The 20,058-nt window shown below is 37.6% G+C and overlaps 1 protein-coding gene across 5 annotated transcripts in view; it reads left to right on the plus strand.

Moving 5' to 3' along the window:
* CCDC141 (coiled-coil domain containing 141) overlaps window positions 1–20,058 on the plus strand; it is a 127,310-nt gene that overhangs the window by 36,046 nt on the left and 71,206 nt on the right. For 4 of the 5 annotated variants that reach the window (XR_011601653.1, XR_011601655.1, XM_070956794.1 and 1 more), the window contains exons 5-6: window positions 7,277–7,530; window positions 17,070–17,189. Coding sequence is in view for 3 of the 5 variants with exons in the window: in XM_070956794.1 (XP_070812895.1) it covers window positions 7,277–7,530; window positions 17,070–17,189 (374 nt within the window). In the remaining 2 variants the exon portion in view is untranslated. The remainder of the gene's footprint in view (window positions 1–7,276; window positions 7,531–17,069; window positions 17,190–20,058) is intronic. The other variant, XM_070956950.1, reaches the window with a different exon arrangement.

Here is a 20,058-nt window from a genome sequence, read left to right on the forward strand (position 1 = left end):
GCCCTCCGGAGGCCAGAAATGGGCCATTTACAACCACTATATGCCTCTTTCTCTGTGCTGCAAAAGTCATGTCTTTGTGGCATGTTTAATACAGCAGATTTGACTCTCCATGCATAAGTATTGGCAAACCTAGTTAATGAACAGAGTACATATTGGCAGTAGCAGCCCTAACGTAGGGAAGATAGGTGACCTTCCCAAAAATTCTGATTATCCTTGCATTTCAAACATAATGATCCACAGTTCAGTTATTTTTTTCTACAGTAATTTAGAAGTAGTATCCGAATGAGGTTTGGAAGCATTGAATTAAAAAAAGAAAATGTGTGTATACATGTTATAAGCACATTTTCCTTTCTTAACTCTCCATGCTCCTAAACCTGATTCAGAGTTTACTTTACAGTTAGGTAAAGGATCAAACTATGACCGGATAGGAATTTGGGGAAGACATCTTAAATTTGGGATGCTTCTGTCTTCCTTCAGCAATCCCTATTGCACCCTACTGCTAAGAATCCCCAATACTCAGGAGGAGAAATTTCAGTACAGTAGTTCATTCTGCAAGGCCTATTGTGCTAAACTCAAGGCAGCCGACAGTTAAAATTCCCGTCCAAATTTACTTCATTAAAATATTTTCAGCAGAATAGCACAGCATCAAAAGATCACAACAGTTTTCCAATCCTTCGTCACTTTTTAAAGAAATACGAAGCAGTTCTGGCTGTCCCTGTCTAGGTGTAATATACTACAGAACAAATCTGCCCTCAGCCATTGAAATTCACTGGGTAACTTCAGACCAATCAGTCCAAACTATGTCAGATACAGATACAGATTAACAGAGTTGGAAGGGACCTTGTAGGTCATCTAGTCCAGCCCCTCACCCAAGCAGGAGACCCTACACCATTTCTGACAAATGGCAGTCCAATCTCTTCTTGAAAGCTTCCAGTGATGAAGCTCCCACAACTTCTGAAGGCAAGCTGTTCCATTGGGTGATTGTTCTCCCTGTCAGAAAATTTATCCTTACTTCTAGGTTGAATATCTCTTTGATCAATTTCCATCCGTTATTCCTTGTTTGGCCTTCAGGTGTTTTGGAAAATACCCTGACCCCCCTCCTCTCTGTGGCAGCCCCTCTTGGGTACTACCAAGAGCCTTGGTAGTACAGTGGTCTAAGGCACCCTGTTATTAAGCTGGTTATTAAGACCAGCTGCCTGCAATTACTGCAGGTTCGAATCTCGCCAAGGCTCAAGGTTGACTCAGCCTTCCATCCTTTCTAAGGTAGGTAAATTGAGGACCCAGTTGTGGGGGCAATAAGCTGACTTTGTATAAATATACAAAAGGATGAAGGCTATTGCTTAGCACATTGTAAGCCGCCCTGAGTCTCCGGAGAAGGGCGGCATATAAATCAAATTAAAAAAAAAAATACTGGAATGCTGCTATCATGTCTCCCCTGGTCCTTCTCTTCACTAGACTAGCCATGCCAAGTACTTACAACCATTCATAGTATGTTTTAGCCTCCAGTCCGCAAATCATCTTGGTTGCTCTTCTCTGCACTTTTGTCATTAGATTGCTTTGGAGATAAAATGATGAGAGATCTCTTGAATTTCCCTGAATGCCCTGAATTTCCCACAAAATGGTGGCATTGCATAATAATATAATGGTTGCATTTGGAAAGACATCCTATCCACATATTAATGTATTTTTCATCCAAGAGGAGAGCCTAGTTTAATGGGACACCCTCTAGGCATACATTTTACAGAGAAAGGCAGCTGTCATCATTGTGGAGACCAAACAGAAATGTTAAGAAACAGAAATGAGCAACAAAGTGTTGGCTAGGCTGAAAATGTTAGTCAAGTAATTTTGGGGTAGTACGGCTTATAAGACCTAAACTTGTGGTTCTCACTTGAAATCAGGAAATGTGGGCCCATTCCACTCAGAATTGCAGGAAGAAGAACAGCTAAGGAGCTTATTATTTTCTAGATCTGCTTAGAAGGATTGAGAGTCCTGTTCAAGGAATTGTGGGATCCAGTTCTTGGATTTGCCGCCCGAAGGAATGATGCCTGTGATATTCCAAAGTGTTCTTCTTCATCTTACTAATGTTATTGTGATGTTGATAAGCGCAATCAGTTTCTGGCGCAGAGCAATTCCGCAACGTACAATTTTGCCTTCTGAGTGTTGTTGCCCATCTGTGCTGGGAAGTTGGATGAAATGGCTGCTAGGGAGCTGCAGGCAATCCACTGGCATCTTGGAGAGAAATATGCAACAGTCACAAATCCATTTATGTTGCATCAAGGCATTTATGCCAGATATAATGATTTTTATTATGGACTGCATGTTGTGAGAAAGGATCTGTTTTGTAAAAGCTCTTGGCTCTTACTAGTATTGAAATAGCAGAGAGAAATGAAATGAACAAATAGTCAGAGGACTAGTTTTATTGTACAAATGTAACCAGAAATCAAGTTAATATAATACAGAGACAGCTTACAAAACACATTTGACCAATTTTTTTTTTTGCTTTCAGTAGGAACATATATAGCTGAAGTATAATCTTGAGCGCAGTTGAGATTCAAAGCCTAAGGAGTTCAGAAATGTTTTATTTTCTATGTAGCTCTTTGCTCCACTGTCATTGGAATCAAGTGATGCTGAGCATCACACCGCTCCATTGTTCTGTTTGAATAAAGCCTGATGAACCAGGTTTACTTAAGATGTCAAGCTATAAACCACAGTTCGAAACAAATGACTGAATTCACACCATATGCTAGACGCAGTCCAAACAAGGATGGCTATGGCATGATTTTGAACTTTTAGAACCTAAAAGAAGCCTTTAGGTAAACCATCCTAAGAGCTTCCCTTGTTGATTATCTCTAAATGATCTATGTACAGGTAGTCCTTGACTTACGATACCAATGAGCCCAAACTTTATGTTGATGAGTGAGACATTTGTTAAGTCAGTTTGTCCCATTTTATGACCTTCCTTGCCCCAGACCAGTTGTTCAGTGAATCACTGCAATTGATAAGTTAGTAACCCAGTTGTTAAGTGAATCTGGCTTCCCCATTAACTTTGCTTGTCAGAAGGTCTCAAAAGGTGATCACATGATCTTGGGACACAGCAACAATCATAAATATGAATCAGTTGCCAAGCATCTGAATTTTAACCATGGGATTGCTGAAAAGGTCGTAACAGTGAAAAATGATCATAAGTCACTTTTTTTCTGTTCCATTGTAGTTTTCAACAGTCACTAAATGAACTGTTGTAAGTCGAGGATTACTTCTATAAGATTGCTGCTAAATACACTGGGAGCATTGAATATAATTGGGCTTTGTTGATAGAAGACTTAAGTAGGTGACCCAGATTCAATCCCCCCCTCCCCCCATTTTGTTGGTCCCTGGATAAATTCAGCAGTATTTCTTCTTAAATACCCATTAAGTTACTACAAGGATAAAATACTAGGTGGGGGGGAACCATATAAATTACAGGTTGTTTAATGACTGATTGTTTCAAAGTTATGTCAGCTTTGGAAAGGGTGCTTTAAAGCAAGAACCACCTCAGGCCATCGTAAAATTTGCCTCCCCACCCCACCTCCATGCAATCACCTGATCCTAATATGGGAGTTGGCTATGTTCACCCTTATGACTGGTAGCCTCCCGCAATCATATGATCACCTTGTGCAATCTTCTCTGCTGGATTCCTTCTCTGGCAGGGAAAATTGCAAACTGCTTCCACCTGCTGAATGAATCCCTTCCCATCCTTCCTCCAGTGGGATGCAGAAATGGGACTCACATCCTCAAGATCCAAGCTCCATTCCTGCAGCCACCAGAGCAATTCCCTTCTGTGCACTGAGGGAAGCTGAACTCCTCCAGTGAGGTGCTCAAATCCCAAAGATTATTACATTAAAAATAGATTTGAATTGCTATTGATTGCCTGATATAAAACAGCTTTCTTAAAATTCTAGCCTTTTGGGGGGTGGAGGTGGATTAAAACTAAACAGGTTCCGACTTAAGTGGCTTGTAATTTTGATCAAAAGTTAGAACAATGAGTTGAAGCCTAGAAACTTTAATATGAGTTTGGTAATCTCCATTCAATCTTCATTTTGGTGTAAAGAGCTCATTGTAGAGCAATTTAAACTTGGGAGATTTGCTAGTGATTGACTGTCATTGCAAAAACTGAGGCCCATCCCTAAAAACGATATAAGGACATTGTTTGCCATAAGAAAAATAATCTTGTAGTGTATGGTTTGTTTTCTTTACCCAAAGGGTCAACAATGGGTAGCTCATACAATTTATTCATCATTTTTGTCTTTTTCAGAGAGATAAGAAATCAAAAAGCAGGTAGTCATATATGTAATTAAAATTGTCTTTTTATATTTTACCCAGTGTGGCAGTCAATTCCAATTTTATCAATAGGTAAAATGAAAAGAACACCTTGGTTTTTTAATGAAGCCCATGTATTAGTAACACTCTCTTGAAGTAACCTTTTTTGCTCTGCTTAATTTATTTATGAGTGCTTGGTTGATAGCAATTTCATTCTTAACCCCATCCAGCAGGCTTTAAATTAGATGTGCAAATTAAGCCTGCCTACTTTGGTTGCACTGAATTCATCGGTCCCATCCTCCTAGCAGCTTTTGTAAAAGGCAGCAAAGATGATGGGTAACAGTTTGATTCTGCAACAACCTGATTCCTCAGCTTTCCCTCCCTTCATTTATCTACCAATTTGCTCTTAGCAGTTCTCATTCTTTTTCTACTTTTTCCTAAATATAATCGCTTCTAAAATTAAAAGCTGAGATTGTGCAGTATGGCTAAAATGCAGTTGGATAGTTTGAGACTGAGCGTGTTGTGTGAACTCAGGCAATTGGAGACGGTTTTAAAGATAGGTTTATGTACTGAAAGATCTGAGTTTCAACAACTAGATGACCTGTACATAAAAGCAAAGTTTGAATTTTCTATAATTCTACAAAAGAATTAAGACACTCCAGGTCAGCATTTCTCCAACTATTTTGGTATCACCTTCATTATACCAAATTTATCTTAATGCCCTCTGTCCTATGTATGCATGAATTATCTTTTTTTAAAAAAAAAATGTATTGTATATTATTTCTTTGCAAACAATTTTTGTAAACATTTTTTGTTAAAAAAAATAATGAACAGATTCCATTAAAGATTTTTAAAGGTTAAGAATAAATAAATATTAAAACTCCATCTCTTATTCCCATTTTTCAAACTTGGAAGAAACAAGCAAAATGGGTAAAAACAATGTTTCCATTCTCCATTTCCAATGATATCAGGCCAAGATAAGAATTTGTCCCCTTGAAACATTTAAGAAAAGAAGAATTTAAAGACGTGCCCCTTCCCCCCCCCAATGTTTAGAGATACTAAGTATTCCAGAATAACAGAATAACAGAGTTGGAAAAGGCATTGGAAGTCTTCTAGTCCAACATCCGGCAAGCAGGAGACCTCACACCATTCCAGACAAGTGGTGGTCCAGTCTCTTCTGAAAAGCCTCCAGGGATGGAGTCCCCATAAGTTCTGAAGGCAACTGTTTCACTGGTTTATTGTTCCCACTGTTAGGGAATTTCTCCTTAATTCTAGGTTGCTTCTCTCCTTGACTGGTTTCCATCATTTCAAAAGACTAGGAGGCTGAATTGTGACTTCCAGCTCCTGAGATGTGGAGCACTACTGGTTTAGTGAGACAGGTGAACCATCCTTTCCACATCTCTGCTTTATTTGGGAATTAGTAGCTGACCAAGAGCTAGTTTGGTTAAAGGCAGGAGGCTAGAGACCAGGAGACTACCAGGCAAGGGCGAGCCACTTCTGAAATCTTGTCAAGAAAACTACAGGACTCTCTTTGTAGTAGCCAGCAGTTAAGACTGGCTTGAAGACACATCCTCTTATTAATTACTATAGCCTGAGTAATAGGGCTATATTACTCAGGGTAAAAACATAAACCTTTTCCTCTATACAAAGTCCAGATTGCTGGGTGAGGCCTTTACATCTGGACTCTGGTGAAATTGAATTCACTAAGCATGCAGAGTTCTAAGTATTGCATAGGCCACTTAGGAAGGGGAAAACTGAAATAAATCAAGTGCTGGCACTGATGATGTTACCTAGTTAGGTAATGAAACTTCTACAAGAAAACAAACTCAGAGAGCACCAAGGATCCCCCATTTCAACCCTGAGCTGCAAATATTCTCCATATTTGGTAAATAATATTGGTGCTTGTTTATTTTTGGGATCCTGAGATCTGATCCTGAGACAGGGTATAGCCCTGCCTTGTTACATTTAGTTTTCTTTGTCATGTTCGCAATGTATTTGCTGAAATGCAGCTGGAGACCCAGCTTTATGTGATATAAGTGACTAAGTACTGCTGCTACCTTTACATTTTGCAAAAGGCACCTTGTATGACATAACATCTTTGTTAAATAATGTATTCAACATTCTTTGGCATTTGATTTAAATTATATTTCAGATCCTAGGCAGCTGTCCTCAGAAATTGCAGGTGTCTTTTAGAAGAAATTGGCCTGTGATTTTTCTCATGATGTTTACATGATGAAATAATTTTAATCCTTTGGAAAGTACCTTGTGTTTTCCTATCTCCGTACCATGGAGATATTTCACTAGCTGCTGTTAAAATCACTATGTCAATATCCCAAGGAATGTCACTTGTCAAGAGTGTTTGTGTGGTAACAAACATGTGAAGTACTTGATCCAATTGTGTTGCCAAAGGGAGATGAAATATTGGCATTCAGAGTTGAACTCTGCCCTTACATCAGCTTTTATAAGAATGTAATTTCAGCAATGGTGCTTAGAACTGCCTGCTGTACTGTGGTTTAGTTTTGTTTTTAAAAAGATCAAGAATCACAGAGATAATGTGCAAATGCATGTTTAAGTACAATTGATGTAATATGCAAATGACATGCTTTTTTATTTTGGGCTTTAGGAACTGTCAGTCTGTCAGTCCTGAACATTATATGCCAATATCTGAATTGCTTCTGTTAAAATTAATCTGAATGATAGCAGTGCCCTCTGCTGGATATAATATACAAGTCTCTTTATATTCCATTACTCCAAAGAGTTTCGTCTCTTGGCATTTTCATGCTGTAAGTATGACTGCTAAGAGCCCAAGGGAATTAAACGTGGCACAGCAAAATCACATTCACTTAAGCCTGACACTGAAGTACAGAGTTTCTACTGTTTTTCTCTTATGATAAAACAAACTTACAAACACACAGACACACACATATGATGATGTGTCCACCCGCAAATTAATACGTTATTTTTAATACTGTCTTTGCAGAGCTTCTGGAAAAATCATTGAGACTCTTAAACAAAAGCCATGACCTAACTGCATTCATACAGGAATTCAAATCTGATGGGCCGAATATAAATCCAGAATTCATTCAGGGAGCCCACAATAGTTGTTTGAAAATCGACATTCTCCTTGAAGTTCTGCAAGACAGGAGGAGACAGCTGGACAAATACTTGAAGCTCCAGGGTGAAGGATTGGAACAAGTTTTGCAAATCTGTCAATGGCATTGCCAGGAGAACCAGGTACAGTCTGGAAAGTTGTTTTGTGTTATATTATTCTTGAATTAACTGTTTCGCCACATTTTTATCTGCGAGATCTGTTGGACTACAATCCTCAATATTCCTGGCTAACAAATCATTTGCAAAATTGGCTTAGAAGGGAAAGGGGAAATTTATTGCATTGCAGCAGACTATAAGAAACACAGACAAAGTAGGCACAAAAATTTAATTAGTGAGTCCATATTAATAATACAAATCATTCAGTCCTTATTTAATCCTTATTTAATGCAACTGAGAATTGAAATTATAACAAAATAATAATAACAAGAATTCCAGTGTAAGGATTATTTTCATTTTTTAAGTTGATATAGAATGAGACTATAGTACCGCTGACAGAGACTATATCCAATCCACACTTTTTTTTCCAGTTTTCATTATTAGCTTAAATATATTTAAAAAACATGTGGGCAAATTAATGGAGGCTATTGTTGATAGTGCTTGTGATTGCACTGCACACCGAATCGTCAATTAGCCAACCAGATTTTAACATACATGTAGTCCTCACTTAAGGACTGCAGTTGGAACTGTAAAGTGTACCATGTAATCATAAAGTGACAAATCATGTCCTATGACAGCGTTTTGTCAGTTTCAACTATGATCATTAAGTAAATCACTGTGAATGGTTAAGTGCAATGTCATGTGACAGTGACTAGCAACTTCCCACTGGCTTCCCCATGACTTTCCTTGTTGGATGCCAACTATGAACGTTTCAGATGATTGCAGGACCTTATGAATGTTGTAAATGCATGCCAGTTGCCACGCACCCAAATCTTGACCATGGGGATGCTGCAATGACCACGACTTTGAGGACTGGTTGTGAGCCTCCGGCCAGCGTCATCCATAGCTGAATGAATGGTCAGTCAGCAAGGATTACATGAGATGTATTGTGCAACATCAGACTTTGTGGTCATTGTATGGACTGATACGCCAACTTCAAAAATGCAGGCAATTAATAAGAGGGACAAGTATTACCTCCAGGTTGGAAAGCCAACCTGCCTCTGTGTTTCAGTTGTGAACTAGGAACTGGGCTACGGCTTTCATTCCCATTTGTAAATTTTTTGGGGGGGTTGGCTTCTTTGGGAAACAGGATGCTGGATTAGATGGGTTTTCTGTTTGACGCAGCAGGATTTTTCTGAATCATTCTGCAACAGAGAGATGAGCAACTAACACCTCCTTTTTTCCTTTGGGATGAAACAGTTTTTAAAATTCTATATGGCTTGAACAAGATAAACATGTTAAGGTGTTAAACTTTCTGTGACACTTTCTTTTACTCAGTGGAGAAAGCATGACCAGCCTCCTGAGAGGGAGCAGTACGTAGTAGAGAAAGGGATATTAATTTAAACTGAAAAGCCATATAATGTTATGCAGAAATCATCTTAACATAAGAGATACAGAAAGTGTTTTATGTCCTTTGAAACAGACTGGGCATATAAATTAAATATGCAAATGACAGCATTTATTTATTGTGGATGCCTCTCAAGAATTTCCAAAAAGCTCCCTGGAGAGTGCCATATTACCTGTTTTGTAATGCGCTATGGCTATATTATAAATTACAAATTGCTGTTTGAATTTTGATATAAAAATCCCCCAAGTAAAGTCTTATGAATATGCTTAGGCTTTGCTAGCAAACTTCGAAGCATTCATCAGATGCTCATAATTGCCTGTGGGAGGACTAGATTTACCAATTTCACGACTAGATTGATCTGTATCCAGAATGACAAATCCTATGTTCCTTCAGAAGCATCATCTTCAGTGCCTTTGGCTGTAAACTGATAGCTGAGAACAAATCCTCATTCTTAATTAATACAAAGGAGGTAAATTACAAACCAGGATGTTGCAGCCATCTCTATGTTAAGTCATGATGGCATCACAAATTACCATCCTTAAGACTCAGTGAGACACAAACTTGATTGTTTTGTCTCCTAAGAAAAGTCAGCCTTAGACTGTACTGCTTTCATTTCCCAAAGACTGACTCCCATTTTTAAAAAGCAAAATGAATTTATCGAAATAACTTAGGGAAAGTAAATACGGTGAAAACTCTTGCTTTTTAATACTGTTGTTTTTGTAGTATCTAACACAAGGTTGTTGTGGAAAGAGATTTTTGCCTCCTTCCCAATTATTTTTTGCCCATCTCAAAAAAACAGAGAGTGGTCGATGAAGTGGGTAAATCCATTTTATTGTGTGAATTCATCTTTGTACTTTGGATAGACCTGTACTTGTTCTTTGTAAATGATTTTTGGGCAGTCCTCCTCTAACTGCTTTTTCAATGATGTTTCTTGAGTTAATTGGCTCCTAATCCTTGTTTATGACAAGCTATTTGGCAGGATGCCATGCACAGGTGTGATAATAATATTGTCCAGGGATTCCAGTCATAGAGAAGTTTATAGGTGTGTTAAGTGGACCCTCCAACCCTCCTAAGACCTTGGCACTTAGAAATAACTATGTACCAGGGGTGGGTTCTACTTATCTTTACTACCAGTTTGCATCGCACCTGCGCCTGCGCAGATCACCTGTGATGACGTCCAGGTCAGTGGGCGGAGCCTCCCGCCAGTTTTATTACCGGTTCTTGTGAACCAGTCCGAACCGGGGGCAACCCACCACTGCTATGTACTGTAACAAAAACATTGGGATGGGAACTGCAGGTAACCCGAATAGGTACGTAGATTTAGCTCTGGCACATGCAGGTGTCTCCCTGCATAGGGCTCACTCAATTTGTAGTCAAATATTTCTTTCATTTTTAGAATCACATCTTAGCAGCAGTAATAATAACAACCTTGGTTTATTTTGTTTCAATAACTCATGAGGAACAATAGCTGACCAGGAACAAATTTTTAGGCATGAAAGTTGAAAAACAATATAATTTTCTTAATTTATTGTTGTGCAGTATTCTGAGCAGTTTCATAATTGCTGAATGCTCTTCTCAGTCAAATATGTTCAATAATGGGCATTAATGGAAACCAAAAGGCAGACAGAGTTATTTTATTTTACTCATAATTATCTTAAGGAAGCATATCCATTATTAATGTATTTTTCTTAATGTCTTCCAAACACACTCCTATGAAGTGTACAAACCAATCAATTATTCCAGGATCTCAGGATTCTTTATTCATATCTTGCATTTCCAAATGAAGATGAAGATAGCAGGTTTGTCCTTATTCTGATACAGTAGGAGCTTTCATATAGTGGAGCTCTTTTCTACTAGTAGAAAAGCATAATTATTGTCAGATATTATGAATAGGAAAAGAGAAATTAGGATTGCATTGCAGTTTAGGTGGATTTCTGGTTACATTTAATATAGTTATACATAGTTATACATTTTAATATTTTCTCATACTATTTCTGCTGCAACCATTACGTGTGAAAATTGATATATAGAAGGGGAACACTCTGCTTGCGTTTATTAGTTCTAATCCCTGCATTGATCAGAATTCTAACAGAAAATAAGGCTGTAATAGGTTTATATCAGTGGTGAAATGTAAAATTTGTTACTACCGGTTCTGTGGGCGTGGCTTGGTGAGGGGGGAATGTGACTGGGTGGGTGTGGCCAACTTTTTTTTTTTTTTTACTTTTAAAAGCATTTTTCCTACAATCTCTTCGGCTGAAGAGGTTGCAGAAAAAATGCTTTTAAAAGCCTCTGATGATCAGGCAACTCAGCTGGGATCGTTAGAGGCTTTTAAAAGCATTTTTTTCTACAACCTCCTCGGCCGAAGAAGTTGTAGAAAAAATGCTTTTAAAAGGCTCTGACGATCCCAGCTGAGCCGCACGGTCATCAGAGGCTTCTTTTTTTACTTTTAAAAACATTTTTTTGGCCGAAGAGGTTGTAGAAAAAATGCTTTTAAAAGTTAAAAAAAAAGCCTCTGATGATCGTGCGGCTCAGCTGGGCATGTGGGGGGGGGGGACAGGGATTTTTGCTACCGGTTCTCCAAACCACCCGCCACCATCGCTACCGGATCGGGTGATCTGGTCCAAACTGGGAGCATTTCACCCCTGGTTTATATCAGCCAAATTTCTAGTAGACAAAAATTCAGACTTAACAAAACTTGGTTTCTTTCCCCCTTGCATCCAAGCACAGCATAAATGTGCCTTGGCAATTTCTTTTTGTGATATGTCCTCATGTTGATTCCTTTATCTTATTCCCATCCTATTAATGCAATAGGTCTAAGTAAATTGTACCAGCATCAATGTGGCCTTTTCCTTCTTAAACTAGCAAAAATCTGTGACAGTGTAAATTCTTGTAAATTTTTATTGGCTTTTACTTCACTGTTTTTACTTTTGTTCAGGAACAAGTAAGGGTAGACGAAGAACTGACTGATAGTTGGTTCAAATGTGCAGGTTTTCCTCCTTTACCTGCACACCTTTTTCACTGGGGCTTCAGTGTAGCAATCGTGAGCACCAATGTGCACCTAGAGAAACTCTTGTCCCAAAGGTGCTTTTTCAAGAGGCAACTGGACTTTCTGGTTTTCCTTTGACGATGTTTCACTTTGCATCCAAGAAGCTTCTTTGTGAGCTGAAGAAATGTCTTGGATGAGAAGCGAAACATCTTCAAAGAAAAACCAGAAAGTCCAGTTGCCTCTTGAAAAAGCACCTTTGGGACAACCATAACCTGGATGACTGAGAATCTCCATAGACATTTAGAGAAATTCTTCTGAGACCCATAAGGCCTTCTCTCTCTCTCCCTCTCCCTCCCTCCCTCCCTCTCTCCCTCCATCTCTCTCTCTTAAAAATGGTATTAAATATTACTTTAATATTAAGCAAAGATACAAAAGAAAGTGGTATGTTGCCTTTGGAATCATCCTTATTTCTAAGAATGGTCTTGGATTCCTCGTAAACATGACTGTAGTTTTGAAAATTATAAAAAGATAAAAGTGGTCATGAAATGTGGATGAACACCACCAATTCTTTCATTCGGACTTAGGTTAAAAGCTAAAAATATATTGATTTATCAATTCTGTATTATCCATTGTTCTGCTTTAGATAGATATAGCTGTCTATACTTTTGTTCCTTTGCATAAAATCTTAGTGTCGTTTCATACGTTTCTCTTTGTTGCCAGTTTCGCAGAACCAACTTTCATTCAAGGAGTTTTGCAGCATATTATCAATCTATTAAAAATACCCAGGGGAAAAGACCCTCTTCGTTTTTCGCTTCTTCAACAAGTTTCTTTCCCTACTGTTAGTTATAGGAGCCAGGGACAATTGCAGAGTTGATGGAAAGTGAGAGATTAAGTCTCTTGATAGTAGGCTATGGCTTGATACTGAATGTCTTGGTTGCCTAGAGATTGTGACACAGAGCAATCTTATACGTTTATCTTCTGATAATTGATATTTTGTGTTTGACTGTACCTACCTGCTGTGACATTCACTTTATGAATGAGCAAACACTCCTTACAAGAGCTGTTTTCTTCGACCACCTATCGCTAAAAAATGCCAGATGTAACAATTTATTTCAAAAGGTTGGCATTCCTCACCTAAACCTAGGGGCCGTTTCTCACACAGATCTCTTAAATTAAACTAAACTAAAACAAAATCTGACAGAAATATACTGTCAATATTATAGTCTTCCTCCAAAACATGACTTGTGGAGTAGGGGTGAGCTGCAACCTGCTTCAGATTCATATGCTACTTTCCCCCATTTCTCTGAAATTTGTGTCCAAGAGGAAGACTTCAATAATTCCTGTTATTATTTAGCAACAAACCAGGCTTCCCCTCAATTGAAATCCTAAACTATGGCTTATGATTTTGGATCCTGATTTAAACTGCCAGGAGATTCCTGGATACAATTCAAAATGCTTGTTTTAACTTATAAAACCCTATATGGCTTGGCCTTATATAAATTCAAGACAGACTCCTCTAATCAGAGTCTGAGGACTCTTTATCAGGACAAATTGTTGGTGATGCCCCATTATCTGAAAGTTGAGGGGGAAGGCAGACTAGGAGACATAGTTCCTCCATTATGGCCTTCATCCTCATGATGAGCTTCTCCATGCATATGAGATTGGCTCAAATTGTAATACTGGTTAAGAAACTCTCTAAAAGTGGATTATTCCTCAGGCCTTTTCAGTTAATTGTGATTTAAAATTCATTTTAGCGGCCATATCACAGAATTTTTATTATTGTGAACTGACCAGGGTCATGAGATGAATTAAATATGTAAATAAAAAAACCTAGTTTGCTGTAAAGTACAGTGACCCCATATCAAGGGTGATAGTCACTTACCTTCGCTACCAGTTCGCAAATGTGAGTGTGCGCAAGATCCTTCCGCGCATTCTCAGAGGGTCAAAAATGGGACGTGATGATGTTTGGGTGGATGGGCAGAGCCACCCACAGCTGCCGCTACCAGTTTGCCCAAACCGGATAGAACTGGCTGAATACTACCACTGCCCCATATCCTTTATAATGTAGAGTTCTTGTTTCAAAAAGCTGTTCTTTAGAATTTTTAAATTTTATTTTCTTGTGAATTTTCTCTTGTAAAGCAAAGTTATAAACAATTCTTTAAAATCCTTATGAACCTCTTTCAGATTTGCCCCTTATTTAGATTTGTCCTTTATTTTTTCCCAAGAAAACATGGTCATGGTATTCTGAAGTGAAAGGGAAAATGCCAAAACTTTCTCCTTCAAAAAGAAAGGAAATCACAAAGCAAAACTCACAATCATAATGATTTACCACTATGGCTCAATTGAGCCACTGCATTATACTTCACTTCAGTTCAGATCCCAAGTTTGTCAGGGGAAAATGTGTGATTATATATCCACTTCTTCAGATTTTTTATTTAAAAATGAAATCAGGAGTTGAATGTGGAGCGATAATCAAAATGAATAAATTCGAAGCACTCAAAAAGTCATCTTATGGTGTGACACCAAATGAAAATTTAATTTCTTTAATTATCTTTTTTTTTTAATCCTGTGCTACTCTGAACACCTTGGTAATTTGCTGAGTTTGTAGTTGAACAGTTTATTGGAAATACTCTTGTTTATGTTCAGAATATTCTTAGCAACATTCTTTCTAATTGACTCATTAATGAGACAGAAGATGGAGTCTGTCTAGTGTAATTTTTTCCCCTTCCGTTCAATTTGGTCTGATTCTCAAATTGCCTAGACAAGTTCCTGCAGTTTTCTTAGCAAGGTTTTTCAGAGGTGGTTTTCCATTGCCTCCTTCCTAGGGCCTTTCAAGGAAAGATAGATTTCTAGTGATTTAGAGACATTTTTGGGTAGTTTTCTTGGTTCGGGATGAATAATTAAATGTTGGATTGTGGTCTATGCTTAGACAATTATTCAATATGGAGTTAAAGTAAAAAAAAATCCTGCACTGTAGCATGTACATTATTCATTTTATTTCCATATTAGGGCTGTTGTGGTATTAATGAAGGATTATGCAGGATTGGCTTCTACATGTTCATTACAGCTCCAGTGAATACAGCTATAGGAACAGAGGATCTGTTTTCATAATTACTTGTAGTCGTTATGCGATGCCATCATTTACTTCCTTGAGGCATAGTTTAGCTGGGTTGCAAACTTGGGAACAAAGAGTTGATTTTCTGTAGCCATCTAAGGATCATCCAGGCTTTGCAGCCCAGAAATGATAGGCCTTGTTTACTTAGCCCAATTCTATCATCGTTACCTTCCCGTATCTTAAGTTAGTAGTATTGTGATTACTTGTGTTCCTTCTGGTTTTCCTCCCAATCACTCTGTACAATAAGTCAGGATGAGAAAGGTGACTGGCCTGAAAATATCTTGTAAATTTCATGGTTGAGGCATTTTGACCTGTTACTCTTCGGTCCTCATCAGAGCCACCTGCAGGATGTTGTCAAAGAAATCAAGATAGCAGACACAGTGGTCTGATCGAAGTTCTGCCTGTTTTTATGTGCATTGCTTCAATCACACCATTTTTGGCTGCCATTTTGACTCAGTCCTAACTCAACAGTCTTTACATTATAGTGGCATGAGGTAACAGCTGCTGGGGAAGGATGTGCATGTCACTTTGTAGAGAAGAGGCTGGTGTGGTTGATGGATTAGTTTGTCTTTGAACTGAGTTGTGTAATGTGGATGAAATACTGTGTCACTCCTTGTGATCTCTATTATAATTGAGTACAGTCAATTTCTGGAAGTGGAATTGTGGGGCAGCAAATTTTGGCACCAAACATAATAATGTTGTCTTATTTATCTTGTCTTAATCCTCATTAGCAATTTTGGTGATCATGAAATGCGATTCTGCTCCTTCCTATTACACATTGATAAAACTGCCTAAAAGGGGCTCTGTCTGAAACTAAAACAAATAGACCAATTTAAAAAAAAAACACTTAGAAGTACTGGTTTAGCAAAACACAGTTCTGGAAATGAAACATTGCAGTGAAGCAAATTGAAAACAAAAATGTACATTTATATGTCTATTCAGAATTAAGCCCAATTAAATTAAATAGGATTTACTTCGTACTACTGTCATCCGCTTACAAATGCCTATGTTGCAATGATAATGGGAATTGTAGTCCAACACATCTGGAAATGGCAACTGCTGAATAAGCAACATCAAGAATAGATTAACATTCTAATGCAAGTTTTTCTGTTTATGGCTTCCTTATGTTAAATACAACATTTTAATAGTATTTTCATCTTAGAAGTATGGTATTGGTGCATATTGTTTAATAGCATAAAAACTGGTTTTGGTAGTTAATGGAAAAGTTTTTTGCTAAATAGCAGTGTTTTCTTCTGTCAGAATAGTTAAAGCATCACATTCACTGCAGCTTCTGACCCTTTGGGGAATAAGCACAATGTTGCAATGTCCATAGAAAAGGGACACAGTTTGCCTCCCATTGTCCTAATGCTGGTTTAATTAGTCTAACTTCCTTAATACCACCCCCGCCCAATCTCCATTTAGCATTTCTGAGCAAGATACAAATGACTGGAGTTCTACCGCTTTGCAAATATCTGAGCAATTGAAAGAATATGATAAGGAATACCCATCGTGAGACCCAAGATTATTATTATAATCTTAATTTTATAATCTTAATTATAATTGTAAAAATTATTTTAAAAATACCATTGCTAAAAAATAATAGACCACCACACATTTTACATTAGGTAGGGTATAATGCCCAGTTCTATTATGACTATTCTCTAGGAACCTAACAAGGTAGTAGAACTACAGGGGCCCAATTATTGTAAATAGGACCCTAACATGATGTGCTCATTATCAACCCTTCTAGAATTGTTACATAATGATTGAGAATATATTTGCCACAGATTAAAAAAAATATTGTGTGGATGGATTCCCACATCATGCTAAGTTCTGATTTATATAACCATGGGTTATAGAACAAACCACAGTTGCCTGATTTAATACAACACAATCTAAGAAATGATCTTTTGACTTAACACAGTGAATAAAACATCCATCTGCCAGTCCACAAGAGAATAGCTTGTGTCAGCAGAGCAGATTCTGTCCCTATTGACTCAGCTTCCTTCAAGCTCTTTGCGTACATTATTCATTTAAAAGATTGTTTCTGATTTCAGATAACCTCTTGGTACAAGAAGAACATAAAAGATTACACTAATAAGCAAAACTTGGGCTCATCTTTAAAGGAAAATGAAGCATTGCTTCAGGAACACAAGGAAATGGAATATAAGGTTAAAGTAAGACTCTTTATCTGAAGTGGTCACATTCTAATTTTCCAATCCCTTATGGAGTATTCTATTGATGTTTTTGTTTTTGTTTTTTTAAAGAAGATTGTACTTTAATTTAAGACATTGATTTTTAAAATATTTATCTAAGATTACATAATCTGATTACCATTATCTTTTTTATTATTGTTGTTTTCCTATTTCAAGATGAAGCTTTTCTTATTACTTGTAAGGAATCATCCTTCTCAGCTCAGTCTGAAATTGCTTTGTTCTTTCTAGCAAAACCTGTAGCATGCTTGAAGGTAGAGTAAATGTCAACAATAAAAATAGCATTACATAAAAAAATATTTAGAAACCAGTGAAATCAGTTCATAAAAAATAAATAAATCAGGGATTTCAGGCAATCCAAAGACTGAAAGGCCACCTCACCCACAACACACATATATGCACATACTCCAACTTCATTCAAAGGAACATAAGCATTCTTCTTCCTTCACCACCATTTTATCTACATAAGTTAATGAATAGCAAATAGTGTAAATCATCCAGTAAATTCCATGGATAAATAGAAACTATAGTAGTTTAATGCTGTAACCCAGGGCTGTCAAACTCGTGGCCCACAGGCCGGATGCGTCATGCACTGGCTACCCCCAAGCCCAGTTTAGCAAAGGGGGGAAAAGTCACGATATGTCACGTGACGATGCCATGACGACACGAGTTTGACACCCTTGCTGTAACTTGTGCATAAGGGCTCATCAAATGCAATGTTAATGTATGCATTTTTATATACTGTAGGCCAATTGATGCAAAATTGAAGAGAACAATAATTCATCCCTTAATGACCAAAATACATGTACTGTGCCTGGGCACAGAACTTGTCTTTCACAAATAGCTGGAGGTCATCTAGATTACGGCTCTGATGTGAAAAAGTGCACAGCTTGAATCTATTGCCCATTACATTCTCAACCTGGTTCTTTCTTCTCTCCTGCATTTGCTGTTGCTTAGAGCGAAACCTGTAAATTGGAAACAGATGATACCGAGGGTCGTCTGTACCATCTACTCTAACCTGTCTTCCAGCTGGTGCTGAAGTTGGCTATGGAAACAAAAGCACTGATGCTATCTGCAGAAAGATGCAGAAAGGCAACTTCATCAGCTACCTTCTTTTTGAGCAGTCACCCTTTTATTTATTTGTTTTAAAGATTTATGCTAATATTCCAGCTTGTGCTCACTACAGCTCTTTTTCTAATCTAGTTACAACATTTTTATGAACCAGCTTCAGAGGTATAATTTTCGAGGGTACTGTTGATAAAGTTGGTTCTTTTGTTTTAAATTATTTTACAAAATGAATTGCACAGATATTTCTCAGTTTGCTCCATCATTAACAGAATGACATGCATATTTCATGGCAGAATGCATGTTATTAAATTTAACTAGGGGGGAAAAAAACAATAACAAAATCTGCCTAGACTTTTAGTAATATCTTCTATAGAAGAGCTAGCAAATTGCCTTCCATTAAAAGGAGAAAGTTAATCATTCCAATTTACTTTCTACTTAACAACTCTTTTTTGCAACTAGCTTTTCAAAGGAACATTTGTTTTTTTCAACAAGTGCATGATTTTGAAAGCCCGACAACTTCTTGAGAACAAATGGTCCAAATGTTTTTATTTTTTAGTAAAGCATCATTTCCACTTTTCTATTTTCGTCTTACCTTTTCTTAACTTTTTAAAAAACTAAAGTTCAATCTTGGATCTATCAAGGGTTGAGAATGAAACACCGAAAGCAACAATTTAAAAGGTTACTTTCTCTGAAGACATAATGTGAAATAGCGTGAACTGTTCTGTGGAGAATCACGAAAGGTTATATGTAAGGCTAAATGTTTTTGGAGTTATTCAAAGAAATTGAAAAGACAGCAATAGCATACTTTTATTTGATTTTGGTGAAAACATGTAACTTCATTTTCTTGCTACAAATATCACTTAGCTTTCAAAACATAACATTTATGGCCACTTTAGACCAAACCAAATGACTATGAATTCTTTGTTATAAGTAAGACATATTCCACAACTTATCTTAGATGTTCAGAATTTTTTCTCAATATCTCAGCAGATGGCCAGGAAAAAATATCTTTGTCCAAGGGATTAAGAAAGAATTTATCTGAAGGATGAGTCACTTATTACATGATCCCTGTATTTAAGAATGGAGTACTGACTCCATGAAAGGCCCTCTAAAACAGGCAATATCCTCAGAAGCTGATGTATGGGCTGGCCAACTTATAATTAGTCTTACTCCAAAAGAAACAATATGTATGGCCACAGGGATGCATAGGCCTCCTTCAAAGTGACATTAACTTTTCATTGGGGAGAGTAATTGAGGTGGACATAGTATACATAAGTATCTAGGGCAGGGGTGTCAAACTTGCATCCCAAACTTGAGGACGGATGCGTCACACTCTGGCCACGCCCACCCCAGGTTTAGCGCAGGGGGGGAAATCACAATACATCACGTGACAAAAATGTGACACCACGAGTTTGACACCTCTGATCTAGGGGGACAGGTTTAAAGAGGTTTAACAGTCAACTTAAAACAATTCATTTAGCAACTGTTACAAGGGGATTGAAAAAGTGACTTAAAATTGGTCCTTGCACTTATGACCATCACAGCATCGCCATACTCAGGTGATCAAAATTTGGGTACTTGGCAACTGGTATGTATTTTCAACAGTTGCACAGTTCCAGAATCATGTGATCATCATTTGCGACCTTCCCAGCCATCTTCCTATAAGCAAAGTCAATAGGGAAAGTTGGAATTGCTTAACAACTATGTGATTCATTGAACAATTGCAGTGATTCACTGAACAACCATGGCAAAAAAAGACATAAAA

The sequence above is a fragment of the Pituophis catenifer genome, unplaced genomic scaffold, assembly GCF_029215685.1.
Source record: "Pituophis catenifer annectens isolate HBS135680 unplaced genomic scaffold, rPitCat1.0.hap2 SCAF_1, whole genome shotgun sequence".
Classification (NCBI taxonomy): Eukaryota; Metazoa; Chordata; class Lepidosauria; order Squamata; family Colubridae; genus Pituophis; species Pituophis catenifer.